This window comes from Tyto alba, unplaced genomic scaffold (assembly GCF_018691265.1).
Source record: "Tyto alba isolate M040663 unplaced genomic scaffold, T.alba_DEE_v4.0 Super-Scaffold_44, whole genome shotgun sequence".
NCBI lineage: Eukaryota > Metazoa > Chordata > Aves > Strigiformes > Tytonidae > Tyto > Tyto alba.
This window is the reverse complement of record NW_024881320.1, coordinates 8,519,577-8,532,698: the sequence shown is the minus strand read 5'-3', so window position 1 is coordinate 8,532,698 and position 13,122 is coordinate 8,519,577. Positions and strand designations below refer to the sequence as shown.

At 42.3% G+C, this 13,122-nt stretch overlaps 1 protein-coding gene across 16 annotated transcripts in view; it reads right to left on the bottom strand.

Moving 5' to 3' along the window:
* The window catches only part of FBRSL1 (fibrosin like 1), a 551,587-nt gene that overhangs the window by 306,968 nt on the left and 231,497 nt on the right, over window positions 1–13,122 (bottom strand). For all 16 annotated transcript variants that reach the window (XM_042805739.1, XM_042805747.1, XM_042805734.1 and 13 more), the window contains exon 3: window positions 796–897. In XM_042805739.1, coding sequence (XP_042661673.1) covers window positions 796–897 — 102 coding nt within the window. The remainder of the gene's footprint in view (window positions 1–795; window positions 898–13,122) is intronic.

Sequence of the window (13,122 nt, the reverse complement as noted above, 5' to 3'; positions counted from 1 at the left end):
GACAGGTTTTAGTTATGAAGCATATTTTACATTAATAGAACTCAACATGAAAACCACTCGCTCTGGGATTTCTGTGGCTTGCCATTGAAATGGCAAATTTAATATTTCAGACATGCTTGTGCCAGCGTTTGATTATTGTTCTTCATTTAAATCTCTCCTAACGGGAAAGGTCCTAATTAGTAAAAAATCATGTTTTAATGAAGGCGAAATGCTAATTGCTAACACAAAAAGCCTTCATATAAAATTATCCCACCACTGCCATTGATTTCTTGGTGACTCAAAAGCCCATTTGTGTGTTTACACACTAAGGCACCGTTTGCTTTTGTTTTATCATAACATTTCACTCAACGTACCATCGAATTTCCTGAAAGAAAGACAGCTTTCCCCCAAAAACCTTTCATAACTTGGAGGCAGGAAGCATAAAATTAGATGAACTGACTTTGCACCCAAACTACGTGATTATGTGCAGTAGCTAAACCCAAAGATACTGTAAAAAGCTTTTTAACACAACTTCTTTGAGAAAACAAAACATCAAGCCATTCTTCCCTGAGGAATAACAATTCCATTTTGTTTTCCCCTCTCTGATCTTTCGCTTATCATATTATTTGCACCATGATTATAGTGTTTGCAAGGCAGCTCAACCACTTATGCCATAACACTCAATCATGACATAAAAAAAAGTTATTACACAGTGACCTCTGGATGCCAACATTTGTTCAGCAAGATTTATGAAAAGCCATGTCAGCAGCGGGAATTGCTGCAATGAAGCGATGCTTTCTCCTGAATGGTACTTACATCACTGAGACGGTCCCTTGAGCTGCTCCGCTGAGAGCTTGTGGCCTCCCTGATGCTGTCTTCCTCGCTATTTCTGCCACTTCTGCTTGTAGGGACCTTCATCTAGAGGGAGAAGAAGGAGGGGGAAAAAGGAGATTTTCAAGCACTGCTCTGCCACCTGTTCCCGAGGTTGTCGACAGCAGTTTAATCAATGTTTCACTCCTATACCCACGGCACTGTGGAGAGGATGCTTTTGAAAGCGTGGGGCTTCTCTGAAGTTGTGCTTCGCCACATGTGTCCAATTCCCTTTTGCTAACATGTGAGGGAAGGGGATGCTTTTAGCACTCCTGGAAGCAGGCAAGGCTGCGCCAGAGTCATAGGGCCCAACATGAGAGGGAAGCAGACAGACAAACCTCCTTCACTCTTTGCTACCAACAGACCTCAACTGTGATGTTGGTGTTTCAGCACTGTCACTTGCTGCTGGGCCACTGCTCACCCAGTGGTCAGGTCACTGGTTTCTAGTCCAGAGACGTGCCTTGGGTCCATCCCCAGTGACTGCGCTGAGAGGTCAATACCTGCATGACAGCCAGGTGTCTAAACACCATGAGGGATGCTGGCCTTAAACAACTTGCTTGAGGTAACGCACAGAATTTGAAGTAGAACATGATTAACTCTTACAGCCAAGGCTGGTTCTCCAACCACTAAATCATCGTTCTTCCTTCAAGTTGTGCTTGTGTTTGTACATAAGTGAGAGGCACCAATGTTTGAAATCACAGCAACTTTCCGCTTACATCTGCAGAGAGTATTACAGGGGGAGGAGAAGGATAAGATAGATATGTCACTCACAGCTTCATTCCTAGGCTCATTTACTAACAAATTATTCTGCTAATTCCCTTGTGAAATATTGGGTAGAAAGAAGTGTTTAATTTATTAATAGGTTCTATTCATATCAGTTTGGTTCCATTTAAATTACACTATTTAAAATGTCGGCTTGTACAAATTGGTACTTTTAATGGCAATAAAATCCCCTTGTTTCTTTCTGTCCTATTTCATTGCAGTCTCAATAGGTAGCAAGGTTTGCTCATGGTGCTCTGACACAACCCCAGCGTGTTCAAGCAGCCCTGCCACTGCAGCACAAGGCAGCGTGCTTGGTGGGCACGCTGCCACAGCGCAGGCGCTGCAACCCGAGCCCTGGGAGCACACTGATCACTGCACTCCCATGCATGGTTGATATTGCTGCCAGCTAAGTGCCCCACAGTCTATTAATATTTTAATACAATATTCAGGATATTATATGGAGAATGAGCTCCAGTACTCATCCAGTCTGGAGTACACAGCTCTGTAGGGTAGAAGGCAGAGAAAATATCAAGCTTATGTTCAAGCAACAGTACATTTCTGATTGAGGTCCTTACTCTGCATGCCCTTCTGCCACCTTACGCCTCATCAATACACTTCCTTCCTCAGGATAAGACTTAGGCTCAGCCATATCAAAGTGTTAGAAATACAAATTTGCTCATGGCCACCTGTCACACCACCACTGCTCTCAGCATCAGTGTCTTGTCTCATTCACTGTAAACCACCTTTTCAATATGTTGCCCACCTGCAAAGTTTTATCAAGACTGATCTTTTATCTTTGATCCTACATCAACATCTTCGAACACCACCGCAACAAGAGGTAATCCCTGCTGAGATCTGCTAGAAGCATATCCAACCAACAGTGAGCCTGCATTCACAACTATCGGTGTCTGGTATAAAGGCAGGAAATAATCCACTTGCAATCCATCATGTTGAATCCACATTGTCCATTTCCTTAATAAAAAAGCCAACAGCATCAAGCATGGAAATCTAACTATACTACATCAGTACTGTGGCCATTATCCATCAAATTTTTAGTCCCACATATAGTTAAGTAAATTTGAAAAGATTTTATTTTAAATACATAAAATGATTGTAATTTGCTTATTTTATTCTTTTTTTTTTTTTTTTTTATGTCTTTATTAACCAATTAAGATTTCAGCTATCTCATTATCTTGCCTAGGATTGATGCCAAGCCAATAGGACAAATGGTAATACACCATCAATTACAGGCTTTTGAAAACACCGGCACCCAGCTTTTTCCTGTCATCTGGATCTTCCTACCCTTATTCAAACCCAAAGTCAACTGGTTCCCAGTCATCAGCCAGCTCTTCTGAAACTCTTGGATGTAAAGTATCCAACATGACAATTTCAAAGCTTTCAGACACAGCAGGTGCTGTGTTTCTCCCTGAAATGGGATCCACTTAACTATTACAGAGCAGCATTACAATTTCCCTAAATACAGAACAGAAATACCCATTCAATTCTGCAGCTTTCTGATTTCTGATCCATAACGCTAGCACTCCCACCTAGGAACACATCAAAGCCTGTCCAAATTATTACACTTTTGACCTAAACAACTCCTAGACAGCCGCAAATTAAAGCAAAAATAAATTACACCATTCCAAATCCTTTCACCTTCCCAAGCGCAAATGTTTGCCAAAATTATTCAGAAGGACTAAACTGCCAGCTGTTTAAAGTTAGCACAGGCTCACCCAACCAGACTCCAACCTTTTGCTGTTTTTCTTGAGTTACAGTCCGCTCCCAACACCACCTGTTTCTTTTCTCCAAATTTCATTAAAGGAAAACTACACCTACACCCATGGTAACAAATTGAGACAATTTGACCTGACAAGGTCTTGCACGGGCAAGCAAATTAGAAGCATCACTGCTGCCATTAACCTTTCCAAGTAAATATCAATTATTAAACTTGCTGCACTACCTCTGTCCCCAGTTTGCTGCTGTGAATTAAGAGGGTCATCAGCCTTTTTGACAGATCTTGTTCATTTACACCTGCTGCCTGCCAGCAGGGGAGCCCGCACACCCGCAGCCAGAGTGCTGAGCCAAGCTGCCTTAATTCATCAGTAATTACCCTAATGAGCCACATGCAGGACCCAACTAGGAGGACAAGTTGTTCTGCTAAATGGATGCATTGGTTTCACGGGCACTCTCTGAAGACCTGGGTATTAGCAAACTGGTCAAAAGCTTCTTTCGCAAAGTTCCTTCTGGCTTGGCTGCTTGATTTCAAGTCATTTTCTTTGAGTGTTTTTGCTTGAGTTGCAGAAATTCCTCCTGACCATGCTCCTTGGTTGAGCTTTACTATAGAAGGTAGTATTCCTCTCCATTTGAAAAGGTTATTACTTGTTTAGAGTCTGCAAAAGCTCTGGGGGCCTGGGGCAAGATGGGCTCCCAGCCCTAGGCTGGGACATCATGGCCACCCCCCCCCCCCGCCACCCCCCCATTCCCGCCACCCCCCCCCCCCCCCGCACGGCACAGACACAAACAAGCAACGCCTCAAATTCATATGCAAAATACACTATGTCCTCCTGTAGAACACATTGCCAGAGACTTACACAGACATTAGAGCAACACTGATCACCATTATTAAATACCTCAGACAGAGGAACCAAATAACCCATCTAAATGTAGGCTTGAGAAGGGGAGGTTTGTCTGAGAGAAGCTACTTTTTCACTTGTATAAAGCTGCCCTACTACTGTTACAGAAAAATATTAAAATCACTAACAAGCAGTGTTTAGGAAGGAACCACCTCTCCAGCTTGTTGACTTTGCCTGTCTGAAAGTACCCACACAGCCCGCTGCTATTTTCTGCTTTGACGGCAGCGAAGGCCCCTCTCCAGGCCCTGCTAGACAGCGTTTTCCAGTCAGCATAACAGAGGCGAAACAAAAGCTCAGGAAACAGTAGGTAGAAACATATGTGGGCCAAATTTGAGTATGTTTGATTGCATTGCCTTTAGGGCTGCTCAAAATATTTTAGGAGTCATCTGAGAAGCAAAAAGTCTCAGAATGGTCAGCAAGAGAGAGTCTTGAAAGGTGCTGCTCAGCCTCATCTCCTGAGGTTTGGAGGAGTGGGAGGGAATGTTTTATTAAACTTAGGTCGACTACTGTGTCACTTCAGGACAGCTAAGATGGAACAAAATAAAATGGCAGAAGGGGACAACTGAAGTTATTTGGTAATTTATCTCTTCCAAAGGCCAAATCCTGTCCTCATCCAAATCCTAAAACAGCAAGATGTTTGTGTCAGTACGTATTCACTGAAACATTAAATAGGTGCCGAAGTTTTGCTCAAGCAGAGCCTATTTCATCACTGAAGTTAACAGAATTCTCCAAAATCATTAATTAAACCCAAGGCTGCTTTAAAGCCAGACCAACACAGCCTCCCACAAGATAAATAACACACCTGACAACACCACACACCGCAGAGAAAAGCTGGCGGTAGGCAATCCCAGCTATCTGCAATAGCTATGGTTCAGTTTTTACCACAACCTACAGATTTGTGTCTGAGACTATCAAAGACACCATTTCCAGCTCTGTGGGAGCAGGCCAGCACTGCAGACTGGGCTGGCTTGGCAGGGAACAACTGGGGGCAAGGTACAGAGGGTTTGTAAGGCCGTGATCAATTTGCATGCTGCAGGTGCTCGTGGACAGTCACAAGCCACATTCAGAGCCAAGAATTATGAACCTTGCGCTGTTGGACATCATGTAGAATGATTAAATATCATAACTCATTGCGGTAATAACTCCAGCTCTCATTAAAGTCCGGTTCTGCTATCCTGGACTGCTGCTGCCTTTTCATCTTTCCCATCCAACTTCCCCCTCCCTATTTATTCTTACGGGGCAGGGGAGGAGGGATATATGAATGGGCTGAACGGGTCTTGCCTCCCTAAAACGGCTTTTTCATTACCACTATGCTGGCGCTCAGCCCCTGCTTTTTAATCATAATAGATCAGCCTGCTCTCCTTTTACTTAAGCTTTTCCGATGTCAGAGGAAAGCACATTTTTATTTGGCGCACCTATTTTCAAATCACGGGCACGCTGCCCCTGCTCATTATTAATAAATACACTTCGATTTATCACAAGCTCCGTTTGAGTGCCACGGGGAGCCTGGGGCAAAAGGAGACAAATTCTTTTCTTAAGTTGTTCTGAAAGGTGCTGGGCTTCCCGACCCTCACCCCCATTAACCCAGCACAGCTAGTGTGCTCCTACTGGGAGCTCCACGGCTTGCGCAGCGGCAAACTCGGACTGATCTTGTGCCATCTCAATATATTTGTTCATTATCTTGCGCACACACAGAAGCATTTGGAAATGTACTCGGGGCACAGGCCAAATTGAATCATCTGCCTTCATTTTCCACACGATCTGAAGCTACAGCTGCTACAACAGGCTGTGGGATTTTTATTTTCCTTCCTTAACAGTTTTTTTTCCTCGCTCTTAAAGTCACAGCAGTCTGATTTTAAACCTCTCACCATTGCCTGGGTTTGTGTCTACTTTTTACAAAATGGGTCCTGCATACACACACAGTTGGAAAAGAAATTCCCAACAACCTCCCTCCACGCTATTCTAAAGGCAAGACAGAAAGCAGCACCCTCCAGGAGAGACATAATTCAAATACTCATCTTGGAGATGCCTGTTCTAGCAGCTCAGACATGTCTGTTAATCCAGTAATCCTCTCACCTCCTCCAGTGGACAGGCGCTGGCAGGAATGGTATCCACCTACTCTGTGCTACACTTGGGAAGCAGGGAATGGTCCCACGAAAATAAAGAAGCCCTTCCAGATGAGAAGGGCAAACAGCTCCATGCAGCACTGAGCCAAGTTGCCTCCTTTCAAGAACACGTTACCTTCTCAAGAAAAAAGTTTAATTCTTTTTTAGACCTCTGGAAGATCAACATTCATTTGTCTTGAGAGAAGAGACAGACCAAGCACAACCTTAAGATTTAGGACTTTACTGACTTCATGGCAAATCTATTTTGGCAGAAGCTACTTGGAGATAAATAGGTACAGCTGAGAGGCATCCAAGTCCCAGAGTTTAGGTCCAAGCTTTCAGATCGCCAGAGATAGGGATGAATCCACCTTACCATGCTCATCTATCTAAACTAATGCTGCTGAACACCATTTACATCTCATCAGTGTGTAATGACTTTATCATCTGCTCTGCCAAAGGACCCTTTTTCAACTGTATCTGCAGGGTCAATTGAAGCAAGAAAAATTTTCTGCAGTTAACATTTCATACTAACAAAGATTATGATTCCCCACAGCTACAAGAACTGTTAAGTGCAACTGTTCCAAAAACTTACCAAAACTAATTGTATGGCCTGTCCCCTTCCCAGCAAACATGAAAATGATGCTTAAACAATATTTTGAGAAGACTTTTTTGCTAACATATGTTTGCATTTTATTACCAACTCCCAGATAAACTCATGTTTCTCTTGGTTAGACTATCAGCAGTAGCAGCTTTCTGCAGCAGGAGACAGTAAACTGCCTTAATAAATACAAATGGACAATTTAATTAAAATATATTGGAGACTTGGAAAAAGTACTATTTGTGGACGAAGCAGTCTGTTAAGGTATTGCACTCAAGGCTAGTTCAGTGTATTTTAAGCAGGCAACAATAAGTGGCAGTGAAACATACTGCACAGAACTCTACTCCAATGATTAAAGAGCATGCTGAAATTATAAACGTCTGTTTTCCAGAAGGGGGGAAAAAAAAGTCACCCAGTTGCCTCTGGTTTTAATGCTTGAAACAAAACAAACCATTTGGCTTTAAAAATGTACTACTTTAAACCTGAAAAGACCCATGTATCAAAACAAGGTGGAATCAGCTAAACACATTACTTCTGACTTGTTTCCTTGAAAATCCAGCCTTAATGCATGCTAACAAAATTTATCTATCCCAAGCATACCTCATAATGAGATCAACTGGGAAAAATATCAGGCTTGTTTGTATATTTTATACTTGCTCTAACTTGGCAGTTTGGAGATTATGTATTCCCCAGGTCCCTCCTTAAATCGTTTCACACGCTGCAATTTGATTTTCTTTGCTTGCCCTTTTCCACAATTTTTTTGATACATTTTATTGAGTTCTGGCTCAGAGGGAAACGTTCCCTTTGAATTAAGGGTGCAATCATTTTTTTTCCTCTAAATAAGGACATATGGCTTAGAAAGCAATGTTATGGTCCGAGGATTTTATGATTGAAGTAGGACTCGTTTTAAAAAATGACAGTAGCATCAGGTTAGATGAGAGTAGTTTTTCTAATTGGGTGGTGCTGCTCTGGATTTTGTGATCGGCTATCTCAGATATAACTTGTTTTAAATATGACGTCCATTTTTACTTAGTATGATGAAGAGGAAAACAGCAGCACTATTAAGTTATGATACAGAAGGAAATTAGTACCCTTTAAAAAAAAAAAACACAAACCACATTCATTATTCATTCAGAAAGTGGTATGAGTTTATACATTTGACTGGTATGCAGACTTCTGGTTTCTAATCCCGGCTTACCTGTTTCCTCTGTGTAAGTTACCTAAATATTGCAATTTAGCAGTCTGTAACATGTTGGTTAATTTTTACCACTCTGGGTTGCAGAGAGGTTGAATTAATGTTAGCAATGGATTTCTGCGCTTAGAAGCTGTCAGAGTCAGCTGATACAGGAAGGCAAGTACAACAACTTACTGTAATAAAAAGTAATATTAGTACAAAATCAAAATACCTAAAAGCTATTGTTAGTTTCTCAGCTATCTGAGCAACATTAACTACTCATTAATAACCTAACTTTTTATATTAAATCTTGCAAGTAGTCATGAGGGTCATCTTACATTTTTAAAAACAAATGAAAACCGACCTCATTTGGTGTGGTCCATTGCCTCTGCAGTTTTCGGAAGAGTTCCTATATGGTGCTCTGATTAGCCAGGGTACCATCTTATGATGAGCCGATCTTTAGCTCTCTGAAAGACACTTCTCCAGGTCTGGTCTCATATCTCTGTTTACCCTGCCATATGTACCGCTAGTGATACACAGCATTTCACACGCTGTGATCACAGAGGTGCACGGCAGCCCCAAGCTTTCTGCAGTGCCCACGCAGACTCTGCTGAATGCTGGTTGACTTGTTTTGACTTTCTAAATACCTAACCGGAGAGAATCTACGTTTGAACTCACAGTTTTTGAGTGGTGCAGCCAAAAGAGTGGGCCAGTGCCCTTTGGAGACTGGAGGAGCCTTTTTCATTAGTGCCCAGCGCAGAGAGGCCATAAGGAACACGGGGGTTGGCATTTCTGCAGCTCAACTGATGTGCTGGAACCAACCACCACTAAGATTTTTCACAGCTTCTTGGCTGGCAGGTGGCCTCGGCTGCGGAGCAGAGCCGGCACCGCTTCCCTGCGACGGCCTGCGCTCTGAGGATCGGGAGGCTCACTGCGATACGAGAGCTAATGCTTATTTTGGAAAAGAACTGGTGCTTAAGCAGGCAAAACTGCTCGATTTTACAGCTGCCATCAGGCCTGCATAGCAAACTGCACTCTGCATGCCCCCAGCCGTACTTGGCAGATGGTAGTAGACAGCTGGGAAAATCTGGGTTTGACATACGTCAATGATAAACTGTGTCAGTGTAGACCTGCTTAGGTTACAGCTAGCTAGCGTGTGTGCAGGAGTGAGACTTTGACTGGTGAAGGGTAAATAGCATTCCTAACCAATTTAGCTAAAACCTGCCTTCCACAACAGGGTCCTGGGGGCTGTCTGGAAAGGCATTTTGGAGAGGCAGGCAAGGCGATAAATGGGTAACACACAATTTTGAGATTCATGGGCTACAGCACAAAACCAGCACAACACATGAGAAAATAGTGCCCACCACCAGCGATGATTTATCAGGTCATGTTGCAAAGGAAAACTATAAGCAATTGACAGAGAAAAGAAAGTCAGGACTCCCTTCACTCCCTCAGTGAAGAAAACCCTGAGAAATCAAATAAACATATTGGAGCATCTTAGTCTGTGTTTATAAATAAATGAAGGTACCTGTAAGCATAAAAAAAGACACACTACTTGGTGGCTGAAGAGAGGCAGCCTATAAAGCTGGGAGATGACAATGAAACCACAGCTGGACAAGGGACAGACTTAATCACCATCAACAAAAAGGCAGCACCTAATAATTACTGCACCAGCTGTAACGCCTAGCCAGAATCGGATGCCCTAACTACACTTTAATTTAGTGACAGTTCTAACAGAATAGCATCCAATAAATACTCCATGAGAGAGCTGAAAGCCTCTGAGCAAATTGCAAAATAAGATTTGTAGCTTCGAGTTTCACATTAAGGTGATTCGGACCTGTGGTTCTCGGTTATAAAATGCCATCCAATATGCATCAAATGAGAAGTTGATTTTGCACTTTTTTGTGTGTGTGTGATGGGAAAGAAATGGATACGCTAAAGACCAGCTCAGGACTCTTAAAACAGATGAATTAAGTGTTACCAACGGCAGTGCAGCTGACCATATCGAAAGGATCACTGTAAGGGAAGTAACTCTGAGCAGGACAGAGATATGATTGACTAAGCATCCATTTAGCAAGGAGAGCTTGTGTTCAGCTGGAGCCAACGGACTAAATCAGGCTGAGTTTACACAATGCTTTTAACACCATGTAGGAAGCAATCAAAATTGACAGCTTTAACATTGCTGCCATCTATGCATACAGATACCATCTATTAAAGGCTAATATCAACAGCTGTGATATTCAAAGCAGAAGTAGGTTTAATATACATATTAAATCATCCAAAGCTGCAGTAGATGTTTCAAAATATATTAGGAAATTCAACCAAGAAAAATCTCTCTGTACACTATGGTATTTCTCTTCCAGTAATATTACCCACCAAAAGCAAGGGGTTTGAATCAAAGACAAAAGGTGATGATAACCTTCAAAAGTGATTTTAGTAAGAGAAGATCCCAAAAAGCAAGGTAAACACATTACTAATGATGTGGCAAAACATTCAATGCTGTTCTGCTTTGTCATAGGGAAGAAAATAGACTAATTCCTCAGTCCTCTGATAACAAAAGGAAGATACTAGACAACATTTGCTAAGAACAAAATCCAGACCTGTTGCACAAGCCCTAGAATGGGAGATCATGTGCATACAGATACTTGAAATAGATCTTGGTATAGCCACTGAGAAAGCTGAAAAAGACAAGTATTGGAGAAGTATTTCAAAGGAGCAACCAGGACTAGCTGGGCAGCTACAGGCACGTCGCCATGATACCAGTCTTAAACAGAAGAAGAAAAAAACCCCAATACTGGATTCAACTGACTGAACTAAACTATTTCAGTCAACAAGGTTTTCTGGAAAATTAATCTTCTTGCATAAGCCTGGTTTCATTTCTTTGATGAGTTTGGTTGAAAAGGGAACTGGATAAATGTGTTACATTTAGGATTCTTGATGCGCTCATACTGCAAGACTTTCTAATAAAAATTAGTCCTATATAAATATCAATAAGGCGTATTTTAAGCAGGGAACATATTGGCTAAGTTCTCAAAAAGTAGCGTCAATATCAATCATTCATGTTTGCTACAGAAGGTAAAAGGATTTAAACAAGGCTTGCAGTTATTCAATAGTTCCATCAATATCTGAGAAAAATATTATCAAAGCCACTGCAGATATACATGTAGATTCATAGATGCTAACAATACCTGTTTAGAAATAAATAAGGAAGAGGAGGGGAAGGCAGTTTTAGTGAGCAGTTTAAATTTCTTGAAACACACATCTCATTGGAAAAAACATATCCCAAAGCAGAGCTGCACTATGATTATGAGGAACAAAGACAGCTGCCTGCAGCTACTATAGAAGAGAGACTATGCAGCCAAACAGAGCTTCTCAGGAAAAGCTGGGAGGGTCACAGTGGACAAGCACCTCCACATGATCTTTCAGTGTCATGCTACAACCAAAGGGAAGTAATCCAATCCCTGAGCAAGGAAGAGAGGCCACTTTCTCTTGGATACAGCATTGACAGGAATGATTTTGTAAGGTTGGCTTGGTCTACAGCCTCCCCGGTAAGACAACAAGGCAAAGCTCTTCTGAACTGACAACCCACAGCAGCCAGAGTCTAACCTGTAGCACAGACTTGCGTAGTTGTCCTGAATTGCTCCAGGTCCTTCTTCTGCGGACCACAGAGATCTGTCAAACTGCCATTAGAAAAAGCAAAAACTGCCAGCAAGTATTCAGGTGTGATGCACTGCAGATCTCTCCTTAGAGCTGGGAACAAAAACTACCATCCTGATGCTGACTGATGGTGAAGGGAGGATTTTGTAATGGCAGCCTGCAAACCCTGTGGGTTCTTGTCTGTAGTTCAAGGGAGGGACAAAAGCATCCACAATATCACTCAACAATTCACTCAAACCCTTCAAGCGTCCCATGTGAAAAACCCATGCTTAGTACAGTAGGGTTTCAAATTCATTACTAGGACTCTGAGGCACCACAATAACACAATTAAAACACCACCAGATGTGTGTCATATAATACATGTTAAAAAAAAAAGAAAAGACATACTGTGTGCAGATACAACAACAATTTGCTGTTCAAATTAATTCAGGAATCAGTACCATCCCTATAAACCCAATATATAAAACATATGCTACTGGAGGCATGCATAAATTACATACAATTTTTTCCAGATAAAGCCACACATGCAATTAATAAACTACAGTGAAAAAAATAAAAGAAACAAAGTAAATAAATAAATACAAAGGCTGCCCAGGGAATGATGAATTTTACAGAAACTGCTGTCAAAGATCACAGCACTGAGCAGACAGAGACACAGCCGCGAGCTCATACCCTACCCTCAGCATTACAGTCCCACCCTGGCCCCAGCTCATCTGAACAGGGAGCTCGCATGTAGCAGAAACATTTGGCAAACACAGACCCAAGCAGTATTTTTTGCCCAACACTGGCATAAGGTTAAGCTACAGTGGCATAGTTTAAATCCCAGGAGATGGTAGACAGTCTTTCATATACACAGGATCAGACCTAATATCGCATGTTTTCAACTGCTCTGCAAACCAGCCCACAATCACGCCCCTGTTACATCTGGAGATCCCGTAAAACCTAGGAGCAAGGCTCCAGCGTAGCAGCAGCTGGGTGAAAAGCTGGCATTAGAGACAAGAGAACCACCACTTCAATGTAGAGGGAACTGATGGATGGTTGGCACGAGCTGCGGTATGATGTGAATTTAACAAAGCAGAGGCAACCCCCCCCACACACACCACCATGAATATTTTCATTTCAACTTCTACCTGTTCTAGGCAGACCTACTATTTGCTTTTATTGATAATTCAAACTCTACCAAGTCCCTACCTGCACTCTGTCTGGACTTCCTGGGATCTGTCCTTTCCCGGGCAGGGGTCTTAATCCCCCAGCCAGCTGTCCCTCATCACCCACAGGCAATGGAAAGCTTACCATAGCTGCTTCAGTTAAGTCCCAACAAGAACCAGAGCCATTTTCTTCAGG